General features: G+C 36.4%; 1 protein-coding gene across 6 annotated transcripts in view; it reads right to left on the bottom strand.

The window, feature by feature from the left end:
• The window catches only part of LOC147834119 (uncharacterized), a 33,064-nt gene that overhangs the window by 804 nt on the left and 13,291 nt on the right, over window positions 1–18,969 (bottom strand). For 2 of the 6 annotated variants that reach the window (XM_087278996.1, XM_087278997.1), the window contains exons 4-6: window positions 18,450–18,615; window positions 17,643–17,718; window positions 2,439–2,540 (exon numbers count right to left, since the gene is read on the bottom strand). In XM_087278996.1, the coding sequence (XP_087135122.1) occupies window positions 2,439–2,540; window positions 17,643–17,718; window positions 18,450–18,615 (344 nt within the window). Of the gene's footprint in view, window positions 1–2,343; window positions 2,541–17,642; window positions 17,719–18,449; window positions 18,721–18,969 lie in introns of those variants that run through there. The other 4 variants (XR_015505648.1, XR_015505646.1, XR_015505650.1 and 1 more) reach the window with 4 other exon arrangements.

The raw sequence follows: 18,969 nt of genomic DNA, 5'->3' as shown, positions 1-18,969 counted from the left end.
TTATATATATATATATATATATATATATATATATATATATATATATATATATATATATATATATATATATATATATACAGAAAATTCAATTTTATTTGTCATATACATTTAAAGTCAGAATTATTAGCTCCCCTTTGATTTTTTTTTTCTTCTTTCCAAATGATGTAAGAAAATTTTCACAATATGTCTGATAATATTTTTTCTTCTGGAAAAAGTCTTATTTGTTTTATTTTGGCTTGAATAATAGTAGTTTTTAATAAAAAAAAAAAACATTTTTAGGTCAAAATTATTAGCTATATATTTTTTTCAATAGTCTACAGAACAAACCACCTGCCTAGTTAACCTAATTAACCTCGTTAAGCCTTTAAATGTCAATTTAAGCTGTATAGAAGTGTCTTGAAAAATATCTAGTCAAATATCATTTACTGTCATCATGGCAAAGAAATGAAATCGTACAAATCTGTGAGTGTTCTGACAATATACACTACCTGACAAAAGTCTTGTCACCTCTTTTCCTTGTTCTTTTCTCTGAAAAGTCTTTAGTTTATTAATACTTTTAAGGCAGTTATAGGGCAGAGCTACTGACTCAATAGTGCACAAGCGACACCAACAACAGACAAACTAGAGTGAGAATAACAAGCACGGAGCTTCTCAAGCTAAACATTTTTACATACACTAGCTGACTAGTGTCATTTATCCAAGTTTTAGGAACAACAAATAATAACTAAACTTCTAGTTGATTATTTGGTATCAGAAGTAGCTTATATGAAAGGCAAAGGACTCTAGATTACGCTTATTTTACCAAAATAAAATATGATCGAGCCTTGATTTTTAATGATTAAATTAGGACAGTAAGGTCTGACTTTGCTTGGACAAAAGTCTTGTCACTTAACAGAAATAATGTACAGTATAGAATATAAAGTCATGATGCAGTGGAAAAAAAGATTATTATTGTGTCTGATTGCCATGAGCTTGGAGGACTGCATCCATACATCTCTGAAATGACTCAAATAACTTATTAATGAAGTCATCTGAAATGGCAAAGAAAGCGTTCTTGCAGGACTCCCAGAGTTCATCAAGATCATTTGGATTCATCTTCAATGCCCCTCCTTCACTTTACTCCAGACATGCTCAATAAGGTTCATGTCTGGTGACTGGACTGGCCAATCCTGGAGCACCTTGCCCATCTTTGGTTTCAGGAACTTTGATGTGGAGGCTGAAGTATGAGAAGAAGAGCTATCCTGCTAAAGAATTTGCCCTCTCTTGTGGATTGTAATGTAATGGGCAGCACAAATGTCTTGACACCTCAGGCTGTTGATGTTGCCGTCCACTCTGCAGACATCTTGTATGCCATACTAAATGTAACCCTAAACCATAATTTGACTGATTTCTGTGAGAATCTTGGGTTCATGCCAGTTCCAATAGTTCTTCTGCAGTATTTGTGATGATTGGGATGCAGTTCAACAGACGATTCATCAGAGAAATCCACCTTCTGCCACTTTTCCAAATGATCAACTAGAAGTCAAGTTATTATTTGTTGCTCTACAATTGGGATTAATGACAAAACTTTTGTCAGGTAGTGTTTAACCTAGAAAAATACTTAAAATACTTCCCACTTCCTACTTAAAATACTAGTAAAATACTTCCCAGATAGTGAGTTCAGGCTCACAATATCTTATAAATAGCTAAATATAATATATTTATAAACTTTTTTATAGACTTTTAAAGACCATTTTAAATGAAATTTTAGGGTTAAACAAGGCTAAACCAGGGGTGTCCAAACTCTGTCCTGGAGGGCCGGTGTCCTGCATTGTTTAGGTCCAATGTCCTTCAACACACCTCCCTGGAAGTTTCTAGTATACCTAGAAAGAGTTTAATTAGCTGGTTCAGGTGTGTTTAATTGGGGTTGGAACTAAAATATGCAGAATACTGGCCTTTCAGGGATAATCGCTAAAGATTTTTTTAATGTCCAGTGGGAAATAATTTTAAATAAGCTAAAACAAGCAAACTCTTGTTATATAAACTTTTTACAGCAACATTTTATTTATTTTTATTTTTTATAAATTAGTGCACAACAGTGTCTTCAGATCAATGTCTAACTACACCAGGGGCGTCTAAACTCTGTCCTGGAGGGCCGGTGTCCTGGAGGTTTTAGCTCCAACTTGCCTTAACACAGCTGGAAGGATGTTTCTAGAAAGCCTAGTAAGAGCTTGATTAGCTAGCCCAGGTGTGTCTGATTGGGGTTGGTACTTTGCAGGACACCGGCCCTCCAGGACCGAGATTGGACACCCCTGAACTACACTATAAATACATGGACAAGTTTTTGAACACACACAGGTAAATAGAGTCAATGTAACTCGATTTTATTGAGATAGATTGTTGGTGATTGGATGGGTGTTGGCATGTTTATGGATAGAAAAAAAATTAAGAACTGTCACCTCACAGCAAGAAGTCTCGGCTGGGCCAGTTGGCATTTCTATATGCATTTTGCATGTTCTCCCCGTGTTCACATGGGTTTCCTCCAGGTGCTCTGGTTTCACCTACAATACAAAGACATGCACTATAGGTGAATTGAATAAACTAAATTGTGTTTTTGTATTTTTAGTGTATGAGTGTGTGTGTGTGAATGGGTTTATGCGTGTTTCCCAGTACTGGGTTGCAGCTGGAAGGGCATTCGCTGTGTATAACTTCTAAAACATTCTGCTGTGGCAACCTCTGAAATAGAGACTAAGCCAAAAGAATATCAATGAATGTAATACATTTCGGGCAGCTCAGTGGCGCAGTGGGTAGCACAATCGCCTCACAGCAAGAAGGTTGTTGGTTTAAGCCCCGGTGTGGGTTTTCTCCGGGTGCCCCCACAAGTCCAAAAACATGTGGTGTAGCTGAATTGGGTAAGCTAAATTGTCTGTAGTGTATGTGTGTGAATGAGTGTGTATGGATGTTTCCCAGTGATGGGTTGCAGCTGAAAGGGCATCCACTGCATAAAACATATGCTGGATAAGTTGGTGGTTCATTCTGCTGTGGCGATCCCGGATTAATAAAGGGACTAAGCTGAAGAGAAAATGAAACGGTTTCTTTAACATGCCCTGAAAAAACAACAAACTTTTATCCAAGTCTACTGCTAAGTGTATCATGTACCACACAAGTAAAAACCAGTTTGGACACATGCAAATATGACATTTAGTGTCAAAGGAGATACATACAATGACACGGAATTAAACAATAGTGTAACAATGACAAATAATTACAGCCAGCTTTCTGGCGTGACGAATCGGCATTTCAGACAAGATTTGGGCGAGGCGTCCTTTTAAAATGAATGGTCACACAAAGTAAAAGCAGTGAGGGAATAGTGTGTGTGTTCACACTCATGATCCACGCCGAGCGCTCAAATCAATATCTCACTGGAGGGTAAATATCCTCTGCTCCCTTATGTTTGCCTCTCAAAACAGATATCAGCTGAAAAGAAAACACATTTACAAAGGGCACGACCTGCAAAAAAAATCCTAACGCAATCTGAGAATCCAATACACGGTAATAGTTCTAAATGGGCAAGAACTGGTTTGGTTTTGGCATTTTAAATCGATGTGCATAAATAAATAAACGATGGCCTTCATTTTAGAGCATTTTCCCAACAATGACTCAAAGAGTGTTGAAGCATGAGGCCTTTAGTCAAGCATGACACCATGCAAAAGAGCAGGGACGGCTCAATTACCTTGAAGTGAATGCAAAGGCTTGAAAGAAAAACATTCGGACACTCAAAAGCGTTGTGCTATTTTGAATGTCTCCCTTAAGGCTTGAAGAAAGATCATCACAAAACCAAATCTGAAGTTCACAAGGTGAAATGAGCAAACAGTATTAAACTTCAATCTCACTTTTCTTATATTCATTTACACGGAAGTACGATTGGGATCAAAATTGAAGAATACAAATTCATTGATTTAAATCTTAAAGGTTCAAGAAACCCTCGAGTACTTTTTTTGAGATGTGTGTGTGTTTGTGTGTGTGTGCTGAGCATCAGTTAAGACAATGTTAGCACCTGTTAGCTTTAATTGTGGGGGAAACTGGATAATTTTGAGCTTTCTAAGCTAATTTTATCTTCCTAGTTTAAAATGATTTTTAGGGCGAGATCAAAACCGGTGACGATCAATCTTTGACTGCAAGTGCAAAAATGATGCGTTGATTTCTCATTATTATTCATAGCTGAGTCTTTTTATCCAATGAGGAGAAACTTCTTCTTAATTAGTCATGACTGCGCATGCTTTCCGAAGGCAAGACAGACCTGCCAGTGCCAAGCTGTAAGACCCTACATTGATGACTGGGTGAGACTGCGTCCACAGACCCACAGCACACAGTAACTTATTGAGCCGTTCATAAAGGGTCGTATGTGTTTGTTTTCATGATCCACAGGGTTTGTTGCATGTTTTTCATCACGATCCTGTCAGGGCCGATACAGCATGTTTGTGTGCAGCAAGCATTTGCCTAAATCCTCCAGATTACCAGCAGGGCTAATGGTTGAAATAGACAAGGCAAGAGACCTGAGTCTGCATTCAGACCTGGGGATTGATGGAAAAGTCCGCATTTATAGTCTTTATATGAACACGATTATCTTTATAATGATAGAAATTGTGGTTGTGTGTATATGAAATTACGAATAATAAATGTAGCAGGGCATTAAATTGTGGTTTATTTCTTTGCATTTTAACTTTGTAAACTATAAAATCATGCGTCTCCTCACGGTTTGTGTTTCATTTTGTGATCCGACTGACAACAGTTGTTCGCTCCTCTCCTTCTCCCCTGCTCTGCTGGCCACGCCCACTCCTGCCTCTGATCGCGGAGCTCCACAACCATTGTGATGCATCTTTTGAAAAAATTCTTAGTTCAGACTGCGTGATTTTAGCCCCGATTTTGGCTCGCCGAAAGGTTTTGAGAAATCGTCGACAAATGCCTGAAATCACAGGCAAATCGCTGCTCGTGCACGTGAGTGACAATCACACAGTATGAACTATCAAAGATGCGATCTGAGAGAATCGCCAATGAGTTGCCGATGCCTGTGAGATATTTGGCATGCTAAATATCTGGAGCTGTCGGCGATTCAAATCATGCTGTGTGAATTGAGTTTTGACTGAAAATAACATCAGCGATCGCCTACAGCCAATGAGAGAGCAGCTTACTTGTGTGTGTGTGTGTGTGTGTGTGTGCTCTTTTTTGGTTTATTTGGACCCACGAAATGGAGGAAAAACTAGTGGAGGTTTGACAGGACTCAGGAGCAACTATGTCTGTTTGACGTTTCATACAGAAAGAAATTAGTTTATTATCAACGTTGAGGAGAAATGGCTAATTCCCTTTAAACCCAGGTAAGCAAATATGTACATTTTTTACCCTATTAAAGGCTTCTTTCTCATTATGTAGTTAATAACAAAAGATATACTGCGTGTTTTTGGCTGTGAGACGTAGTTTGGACGAAGTTGTCGGCGATTCTTCCCATTGTAAAGTCATGCAATGTGAATGTCCCTGTCGCCGATATAGCTTGCAGTGTAAACAAAGCAGCGACGAAACGCTAGCCCAGATAGTCATGCAGTGTGAAAACATCTGTGACATGACTACTTTGAAAATCATGCAGTCTGAACTCGGCATTAGGTAGACTTGAACCGAAGGTGGGGGTGTCATGGCCCTTTAAAGAATAAAGATTGAATCTTCATAATTCCAAATTTGAATATGTCAGAAATATCATGCTTGAACAGTGGAACAGCAAACGAAAAGCATCCACAAGCTTTAAAATTGGTGATTTTGAAGGCAGCATTCTAAGGCAGAAAGGCATCAAGGCAGTCTGAACCCAAATTTTGCTCTATGTCCTTTCTCATGTGGTTCTGTTCGAATTTTGAAGGCAGTTCCTTCAATATCCCACAATCCTGTGTTCCAATTCTTATAGTTAAAAATAAACATGGGGACTCAATACAGAGAGGGAAGGATGGAATGTAAGACTGACAGTCAGATTGAGGCAGCGGCAGCAGTAATGCGGTGAATGTACCAGTCCGTTGTGGTGAAGAAGGAGCTGAGCCGAAAGGCAAAGCTCTCGATTTACCGGTCAAACTATACGTTCCTACTTTTACCTATGGTCATGAGCTTTGTGTCATGACCGAAAGGACAAGATCTCGGATACAAACGGCCAAAAAGGTGACAGGGCGTACCCTTTTAGTTAGGGTGAGTAGCTCTGTCACCCGGGAGGAGCTCGGAGTAGAGCTGCTGCTTCTCCACATCGAGAGAAGTCAGCTGAGGTGGCTCAGGCATCCTGGACGACTACCTAGGGAGGTGGAGGAGGCCTCGGGGAAGACCCAGGACATGGAGGGACTATGTCTCTCGGCTGGCCTAGTAATGCCTTGGGAGCTTGAGAAAGTGTCTGGGGATTGGAAAGCCTGGCGTTCTCTCCTAGCTGCCCCGTGACCCGGCCCCCGAGACCCAACCACTTGATTGATATTTTGTGTTTAAATGTACATTTTTTAAACATTTCTAGCCATTTAGTCTTGTTGTAAACTAATATTACCTTAGTTATATCCAAAGCTCTCTCTGTTTTGATGTACATGATTAAATCATCATAAATCATGACAAATGCTGTCTCAGACGTCTGAAACCTGTTTTATGAGGTCTCTTCATGCAGTAATGCTGCCAACAGAGTCACTGCTGAAGCTTTTGGATGTAAGCGGGGACCAAAACTATGAATAATAAAGACAGCACAAAGAAAAATTTGAGCAAAAACATACTGATTGGCTATTTTACCTCTTCACCTCTACATTTACTGACTTCTTTATAGTCCCTAAAGTGCAGTTTATTCTTAGTTTGACGAGAGCCACATGATAAAACCATAGTGTTTTATAGTAAATATTATAACATTTTGTACTATACTATAGTAAAGTACTTGAGATAACATTTTGAGGTAATTTTATAGTTGCTATGGTAACACAACAATACAACTACAGTATATACAATGACTGTTATACAATAAGTTGCCATTTGAATTTAGGTATGCAAGCCTCCTATGACCTAGATACCTAAGAGCCTCCCATTGCATAATTACTGCAAATAATGATTATGTTTCAGCTGGTAACAAATAATTGAACCTTAACTGGCACATGGGGATTCAAATTTTTTTTTTTTTAAATCATGCTGGAGTCATTTCCTGTGGTTATGGAAATAATTTGACAATCTAATCTGTTTTAGAAGAGTCAAGAGCCCAATCCCAATTCTATTTTTGTACCACCACCCCTTCCCCTTGGCCCCCTAAAACCGAGGGTTAAGGGGAAGGGCTTCAAAATTTACCCCTAAAAATTGTAACAGCACTACAGCACCACATCATCAAATGTCAATGCGATCTTTTGCTTCATATGAGATCAGACAATCGCGACTGCGGTAGTTATTCCAGTTGAGTTATTTATTGGTATTTATTTTCAAGGCATAATGATCTAATAATGATCTAATATTACAGTATGATCGTAATACTGTGCATTTAACACAGTGGCCAAATTCATTAATGTAAACACACTAAAAACAACATTAACATTATAGCAGACACTGTAAAAAGCCCATTCCCAGCCACTAGACTCTTCTGACAGGGTATTCAAGTGTCATAGAGAGTCAGAATGTTGTAGGACTGCTGTACAGGATTTATGATTATGGATTATAGATTGCGAAAATTACTGGGTTTTATTTTAGCGTTTTTTTAAGCATGACAGTAAAAAACGTACACAGATATGAATATATTAAAACGTGTTTGTTTGTTGTAAAACTTCGTAATAATGACAAAATATTTTGTGGATCTCCTTACTACCGGGTGTAACTATCTGCCGCTGTGGCTGGTGTATTCTGGGAAATTTTATTACCCCTTTGTTTCGAGTGTGGTCCTGAAAAATCTTTGTTCGAAGGGCTAATTACCCCTTCCCCTTAGCCCTACGCATTCAAGCTAAAGAGAATTGGGGCACCCTTACCCCTTGACGTGAACGTGCAAAATGAGGGTGAGGGGTAAGGGGAAGGGCTAAGGGGTAGAATTGGAATTTGGCCAAAGTATTAGCATGCATCAAGCAAAGAAAACATTGCTGAAACTAGACTAAAATTTGATTAAGAACTGTCCAACACATTATTAAAAACTGGAAGGATAGTGTAATTGAGTCGGGTTGCAACAAAGGTGAGGACCCTGGTGCAAGCTTTATTAATCAGAATAGTCAAATAGGCAATGGTCAAAACAGGAGCAAACTGGAGCATATAGGTAATCCAAAGAATGGTCAAAATAAGAATGGTCAAAAGAACAGGCGAATGGTCAGGACAGGCAGCAAAACAACATTAACAAGAAACAAACAAAGGTCAAAACACAGCAAGGCAAGGACACTTTGCAAGACTCAGCCAAGGGCGACACAGTGGCACAGTAGGTAGTGCTGTTGCCTGGTTCGAGCCTTGGCTGGGTCAGTTGGCATTTCTGTGTGGAGTTTGCATGTTCTCCCTGCGTTTGCGTGGGTTTCCTCCAGGTGCTGCGGTTTCCCCCACAGTCCAAAGACATGTAGTACAGGTGAATTGGGTAAGATAAATTTGTTCGTAGTGTATGAGAGTAAATGTGTATGGATGTTTCCCAGAGATGGGTTGCAGCTGGAAGGGTATCCGCTGCATAAAAAAAAAACGAATGCTGGATAAGTTGGCTGATCATTCCGCTGTGGCTGGGTTTAGGAAAGTAAGCAGGCGGGCGGGTCAATCGGTAAAATTGGTTGGGTTTAGGGAAGGAGGAGGATGGGTCGGTCGGTTGGCCGGTCGCCCAGTCAATCATTCAGTCGGTAAACAGCGGCCTCTGGTGGGCTCATGCAAGAACACCGTGGGCGCAAACGACACTCGCGAGAGACATTTGAGATGTGAAAAAGTGCACACATCGGCTTCTCGCGGATTCGTGAAAACAAAAACTGCAAATATACGTACCACCCGGGATGTATTTCGCAGTCTCCAGAAACATTGACTACGTTTTCAGAATGAGCCTGGGTTGGCTACTTTTTACTCATACTTTGAGTAATATTTACAACAGATACTTACAACTCTGCACTACATGTTTAGGCAAGTAAAATGTACTTAAGTAAAACTTTTTAGTACTCTTTCCACCACCGATTAGTACCCTTTAGTTATAAATGAGTACCTTTTAAAAAGCTACCACCCCAATGACAGCTCTCGTACCTTTCTAAGAATGCAGAAACAAGAAATATATACGTCATGGTTGTTTTCCAATCATCCATCCTTATATCTTCCTTTGTGTTAAAAGTGGAGGGTGAGTTAATTTTAGGGTGAACTATCCCTTTTTTATTGGGGACATGTGTAGCTCGTGAAATATGAAAAAAAAAAATTCTCCCGTTAAATAACTTTAAACAGGACTAAGCAGTGACCAAATGCTTCATCACAGTCTCTGCTGTAGATAAATGTAAGAAATTATATGAAATAGTTGTGATTTACAAGCATAATTGTTGTTCATTTACAGTGAATCAAATTCATCAGTGACAATAAAGTAAGTGTGAACTACTATCAACTACAAGGACGGAATGTTAAAACTTGTAACCTACAACTTTTTGAAATAATGAAAATCTTATTATTAATGCTTACATAAGACATTCAGAACGGTGTGCCATTTTATATCAAGAAGAGCTGCCCCGATTGGATAATTGCATATATCGTTGGAAGTTGGCGGTTTAATTACTGTAGGTTTTAATCATTTTTTTTTTTCAGTACGTGATACAGTGAAATCATGTCATGGGGCACTAAGTCGAAATTAAAAGGGAAAATTGGATAAACGTAATTGAAGCTCGAACAGGTTGCCTTTGTTATAATAATTAGTATTGAAAATAAAAACAGACAGACAGACAGACTGAAGAAATGTCATGTCTTTTTATACTATGTTCCAAATGAGGATTAAAGAAATGAAAGTCTGTCTGGCTTTCTCTCCAGGCTTATTAACAAGACAAATTGATCAAAGACAGATGGAGCCTCTCGTGTCTTGATAATACTTGTTTCATGACCTGTTTGCACGAAATGATAAGTATATTTAATGAACGCTTGAAACTCGCCTGTTATTTTGAAAGTTCATCAATACAATTTGACTTCAGAAGTAAGAGAAAAACAGTTTCTAGTTCTTCTGAATGGAATCTTTCTAAAATTGTCAAGTATAACAGTGTGTTTGCGTTTCTTTAGCGATGTTGAATGAAACACATTTTAAGCATATCATTTTCATAAATGGACTAATCTGTAAAATGTGCTTATTTGAATGTAATGCGCATAAAAAATTACATGTACTGCCTGTTCGAACTACTATTTATATTGAGTTGAAACAACACAATCCTTTTTTATTTGGGGGGGTGCTGATGCATTTACATGTAATTTATGGATGTGTCTGAAAACGTAATATTCTGTAGTGCATTTAGTTATTGTCCAGCAGGCACACAATGTTTAAGACTTTAATATTAGGTTAGATTTAGGTTGTGATGTCAGGTGACCAAAATTTGATGTCTAGCCAGCGTCTAAAGATAACGTTATTTTGATGTCAATAATGAAGTGAAACGACGTTGATATTTGGTTGATTTCAGGTTGTGTTGGAAAGTAACCAAAATCCAACGTCAAGCCACGTCATATTGACGTCAAATACTGACATTTATTCGCCAGGTATGGCAACCAAAATCCAACATCTGATGTTGTCATACATTGTCATAGTGGTAACGTCCACACAACGTCAAGCTGTGACATCATTAGACATTGATATTTGGTTGATTTTAGGTTGGACATTAGACATTGAGGTCTGCCTTATGTAGGGTTCTGACGATGTTGGGGTACAACGTCAATCTGACATAATGACGCCATATCAGTCATCATACAGTAAACATTCGTCATTTGCTCATCAGTGACAAGCATCTAAACAGTCTCTGGGTCAATGCGTGTAAAGATTTTGGACATCTTCTTGGACACTTTTAATGCTTTCAAAAAGTTTGCTGCAATTATAAAGCGGCCGTGTCTTGAGGTAGTTCATTATGATGCGATTTACCTTCCATGTGTCATTAGATTGGAATCAAAGGACTGATTTTTTAAATCCATATAAACAAGGAAAATCTAAGTAGTGACTGCAGGCTGACGGAAAGTAGTGGATTAAAAGTACCGATACTGCACTAAAAATGACTCAAAGGAGAGTAAAAGTACACATTTATTAAACTACTTAGTAAATTACAATTACTCTATTGCAGTAGTTAGAGTATTTGTAATTTGTTACTTTACACTACTGGTTACCACTGACATCCATAGTATGATAAATAAATACCATGGAAGGCAATGTTTACAGAGTTTCAGAGTTTTCAAAACATCTTCATTCATGTTTTACAGAAGAAACTCAAACGGGATTGAGTGAAAAGTCAAGGGTGAAAAAATGATGACAGAATATTTAATTTTAAGGTGATACATATGTTATTAACTACACAGTATTTAACTGTAATATGAACTGTATTTTACTGTTGGTCAATTATGCAGGATTCTACTGTATTTCAAAGTTGCATAGTTCAAAGTTGATAGTTCTGTAAATACATACAGCTGAAGTCAGAATTATTAGCCCTCCTTTGAATTCTTTTTTGTTTTTTAAATATTTCCGAAATGATGTTTAACAGATTTAGTTAATTTTCACAGCATGTCTGATAATATTTTTTCTTCTGGAGAAAGTCTTATTTGTTTTGTTTCGGCTAGAATAAAAGCAGTTTTTAATTTTTTTAAAAACATTTTAAGGTTAAAATTATTAGCCCCTTTAAGTTATATATTTTTTCGAAAGTCTACAGAACAAACCATTGGCATATAATAACTTACTTAAATAGCCTAGCCTGCCTAGCTAAACTAAATAACTTAGTTAAGCCTTTAAATGTCACTTTAAGCTGTATAGAAGTGTCTTGAAAAATATCTAGTCATATATTATTTACCGTCATCATGGCAAAGATAAAATAAATCAGTTATTAGAAACGAGCTAGAAAAACTATCATGTTTAGAAATGTGTTGGAAAAAATTGTCTCTCTGTTAAACAGAAAATGGGGAAAAAATAAACAAGGGGGCTAATAATTCAGGAGGGTTAATAATTCTCACTTCAACTGTATGTACAGCTGGACATGTTGTAATTTATGTTGTAATTGATTTACTGGCGAACTGCTGCCAGTAAGTTACTGTAGATTTTACAGGAAATTGTTAACAGTGTACCCCTTTAAATGAACATAAACCTTTATTCTTTCATTTTTGTAACCTGCATTTTTCGGAGCATGCACAATTCTCTCTTACAGATGGCTGAAATTTTGCATTGCATTTAGTATGAATGACATCTGGAGCCTGCAGTTTGCGAACAACCCCCAAAGTCTGTTTGTCTAAATCGCATCCGAAACATTTTATCTCCCAAAAAATAACGGCGTTAGCAGGTACTAATCTGCTATTACATGATTAGTCGCAATTGCTCTGTGTGGCCTTTAGAAAGTGGATACAATAGAAAGAGCGATGCCCGAGGCAGGTGTAAACTCACAGACCACACACCCTTAAAATACAACACTCTCCCTCCTGTCCCGTCTCAACACAGATGTTTCCATGACAAAAAACTCAAAACACATAATCATTTCCCCAAACTTAATCGTTTAACAAAAGAGCCGAACCGTGTCCTGGTTCCATGTTTCATCTCGTGTGGATTACACAAACACGTATGTGGATTACACAAGCATCAGTACTGTCTGAATTGCTGTCGGAATCGCTGATAAGAAAAGCTCTTATTTGCCCTGGAGAGGGTGTCTGTGCTGTAGTCCAAACCTCCCCCGAAACTGACTGTAATACATTAGCAGGATTAAAATTCCTAAAGTAAATCTTGAAGAAGCTGCCAGCTATCCTGCACTCTTCCCTTCAGCCCTTTTGTGGAGAATGAAGTGTGCTTAATTGTATTGAATGTGCACTTGTAGTGTACACTTCAAATACTGAAAGAAACTCGCCGAGAGAAATGAAAAGCTACCTACAGTTGAAGATTATTAGCCCTCCTGAATTATTAGCCCCCTGTATATTTTCCCCCCAATTTCTGTTTAATGGAGAGCAGACTTTTTCAACACATTTCTAAACGTAATAGTTTTAATAATTCATTTCTATTAACTCATTTATTTTATCTTTGCCATGATGACAGTAAATAAGATTTAACCAGATATTTTTCTAGATACTAGTATTCAGCTTAAAGTGACATTTAAAGGCTTAACTATAGGTTAATTAGGCCAGTGAGGGTAATTGGGCAAGTCATTGTATAACAATGGTTTGTTCCATAGAAAATATTGCATAAGATGGCTAATAATATTGACCATAAAATGATTACTAAAAAATTTAAAGCTGCTTTTATTCTAGCCGAAATAAAACAAATCAGACTTTTTCCAAAAGAAAAAAAATATTTTAGGAAATACTGCGAAAAAAATCCTTGCTTTGTTGAACATAATTTGGGATATAATTGAAAAAGAAATAAGAAAAATCAAAGGAGGGCTAATAATTTTGACTTCAACTGTAGTGACTAATAGCACGTTTTATTGTTTGTCGAACACTTGAAAAATTCGCTCTGGCAGTTTCACTTTGTTTAAAATGTTGCACTGTAGTAACTTTTTGTCATGTGTTAAATAGGTAAACAATCATTTCTCTCCATTGTAGGTAAAACCGTGATTATTGGAATTCAATTGTACAAAAAAGTTAAGAGAACTTTCAGTGTTTCATTTTAGAATTTTTTTTTTTTGCTTATTTTGAAATGAAAAGTCTAATTGAGCAATGTTTATACGTTTTTGTTTCTACAAGCATTTTCAGAATGCTTATTTTGATGTTGACATTTAAAGTTTATATAAAATGTACTAAACAAATTCAGCTGAAATCAGAATTATTAGCCCCCCTGTTTATTTTTTCCCCCCCTGATTTCTGCTTAACGGCGAGAAGATTTATTCAGCACATTTCTAAAAATAATTTAATAATTCATTTGTAATAACTGATTTATTTTATCTTTGTCATGATGACAATAAATAATATTTAATAAATATTTTTCAAGACACTTCTATACAGCTTAAAATGCATTTTTAAAGGCTTAACTAGGTTAATAAGGTTAACTAGGCAGGTTAGGGTAATTAGGAAAGTTATTGTATAACGATGGTTTGTTCTGTAGACTATCGAAAAAAATATCTTGAAGAGGCTAATAATTTTGACCTTAAAATGGCTTTTAAAATATTAAAACTGCTTTTACTCTAACTGAAATAAAACAAATAAGACTTTCTCCACAAGAAAAAATATTATCAGACATACTGTGACAACTTGCTCTGTTAAACATAATTTGGGAAATATTTAAAAGGAAAAAAAATCAAAAGGGGGGCTAATAATTCTGACTTCAGCTGTTTATATACAAGAAATAGAAAATGACACAAACACAGCTAGTTGCTAAAACCTTCATATAAAACTGAAAAAAAAGTTACTTGGTAATACTAAAATAACTATTATTCAATGTAACTCTTGGTGATGATATACAGTAGACTATTTTCAGTTTGTTATATTAATAATTGATCACTAAAATGTGCACATAATGATTAACCTAATCGAAAATAAAACCTTTGGATTTACAAATGTGTGCATATATGCTTATGTATACTGTATATACTGTAAATAGATTATATATAGGCTATATAATACAAACGATATATATATATATATATATATATATATATATATATATATATATATATATATATATATATATATATATATATATATATATATATATGCTGCCCAACACAAATTGATTGTTAACTTCATCGTTTTTACAAATTTAAATGAATTAAAGATAAAACATTTAAGTATACACACACACACACACACACACACACACACACACACACACACACACACACACACACACACACACATAGGAATTGTGTTGTTTCAACTAATTTAATATAAGTAGTTTAAACAAGAAGAAAAAGCCATTTTTAAGTGTATATACAATAGCTACATTAAAGTATATTCAATTTTATGACCTTTTGGGTTATATTCACCTATGAGCAATAAATATAAATTCAAAATATATACATTTTTCTTTGATTTAATTAGCCTAGTTTAAATAGCCTACCATTAAGTGTCTACATTCCCTTTAAAGTGTCTCATTTTATAAGCACCGTTTTGCTATTTAATCTTGCACATCAAAATTCAGTCTATAGAACAGGACAATTTATCAGATTATTCCCTGGTTTCACAAAAAAGGTTTAAGGCTAGTCAAGATTAAATTGCATGTTTGAGCTGTCTCAACTCAAAATAAGTTTCAGTGAGATGTCTTAAAATACATCAGTGTCGTTTTATTGTCAACAAAAATAATATTGTTCTAAGGCCATTTTTATAATTGTGGCTTATAGCCTCAATTACCTAAAACTTAGTTCTGGTTTAATTTAAACCCTGTTTGTCAAACTGGGCCAACGTGATCTAAATTCTTTCATATTCACATATATCTCCTCAACTCTTAAAATACGTCAAATTTAAGACATTTGAGTGGCGACTTCCGACGGCAAAACGGCTGCAGTTTAGTCTGTGCTGTTAAGGCCTCACCCATTTGACCTACAATCCAGCAGACACCTTTCATAAAGCAGCACTTGCACAGGCATCTCACTAAAACACCCCGAGGACATTCTGAAATAGGATTATCTCGGGCTCGAGAACCAATTACAAAAAAAAGGCCATTTAGGCACCTCATCTAGCAGACATTACAGCCAACGCCTCGATTGTTTTACACTTGTTTCATATTGTCGGTTTGCTGATAATTAGTTGTATGTGCGTGTACGCCTTCATTATGGGATTCTGACGATAACAAAAGCCGTAATTAAGACATTTATCTTCATCCATTTAAGCCTAGTAAGAATGAGCCCCATGTGCAACAACTTTCTGTAAACTATAAATGATGACCGGTAAATTGTTTATGAGTCACATCTGTTTTAATTAATCTGCTAATTAGTACAGCCTAAAAACACCTGCACTTAAAGAAAGAGAACATGCAGGATGATACACTGTACTGCCATCTATTGGTGATAAGATGACTGTGCGATAAAATGAATGAAGTGACAACTTTATTAAGCCACATATTTTCAATATTCTTACTCCTTATTCGTGTTGAGTGTAATGAGGTTTATGCTATAGGCAGAGTACGAATCATAGCTACACTGATGATCGGGGGTGTCAACTTGTTTTCGGTAATGCTACTAGCCAAGCTTCAGTCAATTGTGTATTTATTTAAAAACCTATATTTAAGGTTTTAGAGTTTTGAAAGTAATTTAGTGTAGCCTATTTTGATTTATAGTATCCTTAACTATTCACTACTTTGTTAAAATAGTTGGGTTAAAAATATCCCAACATATAACACAACTATAGGTTATTATAGCGCCTTCCAAACTATGGATTATTTAACCCAACGCATTGAGTTATTTTGATTAAATGTTATTTTTTCCATTCTGGTATTACTATTGCTACTATTACTAGTACTACTATTGATTTTATAATTATGGCTGGATAAATAAATAACATACAGTTTTCAAAAATATTGAAAAGGATTCATTTCCATTACATTTTAGTTCCAGACACTTTTGTTAAAATAAATCAAGAATCACAAACAATGATGAAACAGAACAAAGTGCAGACAGTTATAAACTGTGCAAGCAGAAAATCCTCTGTTGATGGAGCAGAATATGGAGCTCTGTGTGCTGTAGAGACTGTCCTGCAGCTGCAGCAGGCTCCACTCAGTGTCCACAATGTGCAATACATTTTTACCACATTCAAACGCTTCTAAAAGATAGTTTTGGATGGAGAAATGGCTATAAAAACACGACACGGAGAGGTAATTTGATAAAAATAACAACAATATTATTGTGTTATAGCTTAAATAAACTTTATAATGCAAAAACAACATAACACACGCATAATACAGCTGTTTTGTGTCAGTTAAATCAGTTGACTGTTGAAATTCACATTTTTAACCCAACTGGTCGAGTTATTAAATAAATAACCAAATAAAGTTTACAAATAACCCAGCAAAGCACCAAATATTTAACTCAACTGGTTGAGTTATTAATAAATAACATAATAAAGGTTAAAAATAACCCAACAAAGCACAGAATATGTTTGACTCAACCATTGCGTTAAATAAATAACTCAACGTTTTTTAGAGAGTATTAACTATTTTACTATTACTATTTATTAATAACTATTTTAGGTCCAACTATGCATCTAATGTTATTTTATTGTAGTCTTGTGAACACTTATAATGTCAATCAATGCTCTATATCTGCCTGTTTTAGACGGGTGAATGCTTTTTATTATGCATTCATAATGGTATGAACTATTATAGGGGTGATCAAAAGTATATTTATACCTATTGTTTTAACATTATTATTATTATAAAGTAAACAATTTCCTTGTTTTGACATCCTTCAGGAGAGATAAAGCAATAAATTGTAATTTGCACCCTGGCTATAGAGACTTTTAATTTTCAATAGGCCAGCTCAAGAAGCTCCCACCATTTAAGATTAGTGATCAATGATCTTAAGGGAATTTTGGTTTTATGGGAAATCTTTAAAGTTGGTTACCAGTTCGTCCAGTAGCTTGCCATGTACGTCAAGGACTTCAGACACACGGAGTTGACCTTGATGATGGAGCTCGAGTCTGGTGAAGAAAGGTTCCAGAAAGCAGACAAAAACAGAAGTAAACAAGCAAATAAAATAAACAATTAAATAACAGGGTGAGAATGTGGTAAAATCTTAAAACGTGGTAAAAACCAAGCGGGGGCTTTTGTTTTTCTGAATTGTTTTTTAAAACACTTTTGGTTGGATTTAGGGAAGGAGGAGAGTGGGTCAGTCAATCTGTCAGTCAGTCAGTCAGTCGACAGCAGCCTCTGGTGAAATTATACGAGAACAGCAGGCATGAATTTCACTCGCAAGAGAAATTTGGGATCTCAAAATGCATACACAGCGGCCTCTGGTAAATTTGCAAATCAAAAACTCAACCCAGGCTCATTCTGGATATGTACCCTCGCGGACGTTTCTGGAGACTGCGAAATACGTCCTGGGAGGTTCGTATTTGTGCAGTTTTTGTTTTCGTGAATCCGATTTTTTGCGTCTCAAATGCCTCACGCGCTGTTTGCGCCCGTGCTGTTCTCACGTAAAAAGCACCCCGAGGCCGCTGTTAAGCGACCGTCTGTCCGACTGACTGAACGATTGACTGGCCACCCTCCTTCTCATCCTCCTTCTTCCCTAAACCCAAGCGACGATTTACAAAAGCCGTCCAGAAAAAGAAAAGCCCTCGTACGATTTTGACCGCGTTTTTGGATTTCACCCCATTCTCGCCACATTATAAACTTGTTCGCTTTATTTTTTGGATTCTGTTTTTTGTCTTACCTGATTTGTGGAAATGCTCCTCCCCGGACTCGAACCCGGTCGTCAACGCGGCCGGCTCCTCCTCCTCCAGGCCTCCGCACCGCCGAAGTAACATGATGAGCTAACCAGACAAACTGGTTGCAACGGGAAAGCCCTCCACACGTCACACCGCCCCGTATAGCGTTCGCTTGAAAACACAAAATGCAGCCATACATACCTCCGGCCATGTAAATCCCGGACTCCAGAAACGTCCGTAGGGCTACGTTTTTAGAATGAGCTTGGGCTGCAAAAACTACAAGAAAAGTAGCTCTTGGGACGTATTTTACGCTCTCCAGAAACTTATATATTGATACATTTTCAGAATGAGCCTGAATTGCTCAAATCTAATAAAAAAATAAATTAAAAAAAGCTGAAATTTCATTCAAATTAAAAAGTATAAAGATAAAAAAATTAACTATTTATAAAAACTACAGTAGCTACTCAATAAAACAAATAAAATATTTAAAAGAAGTTTATGAAATGCATTAAATTGCTGACATTT

Source organism: Danio rerio, chromosome 13, assembly GCF_052040795.2.
Source record: "Danio rerio strain M-AB ecotype USA chromosome 13, GRCz13ab, whole genome shotgun sequence".
Classification (NCBI taxonomy): domain Eukaryota; kingdom Metazoa; phylum Chordata; class Actinopteri; order Cypriniformes; family Danionidae; genus Danio; species Danio rerio.
Note: the sequence above shows the minus strand (reverse complement) of the source record. Positions and strands in the feature narration are given on the sequence as shown.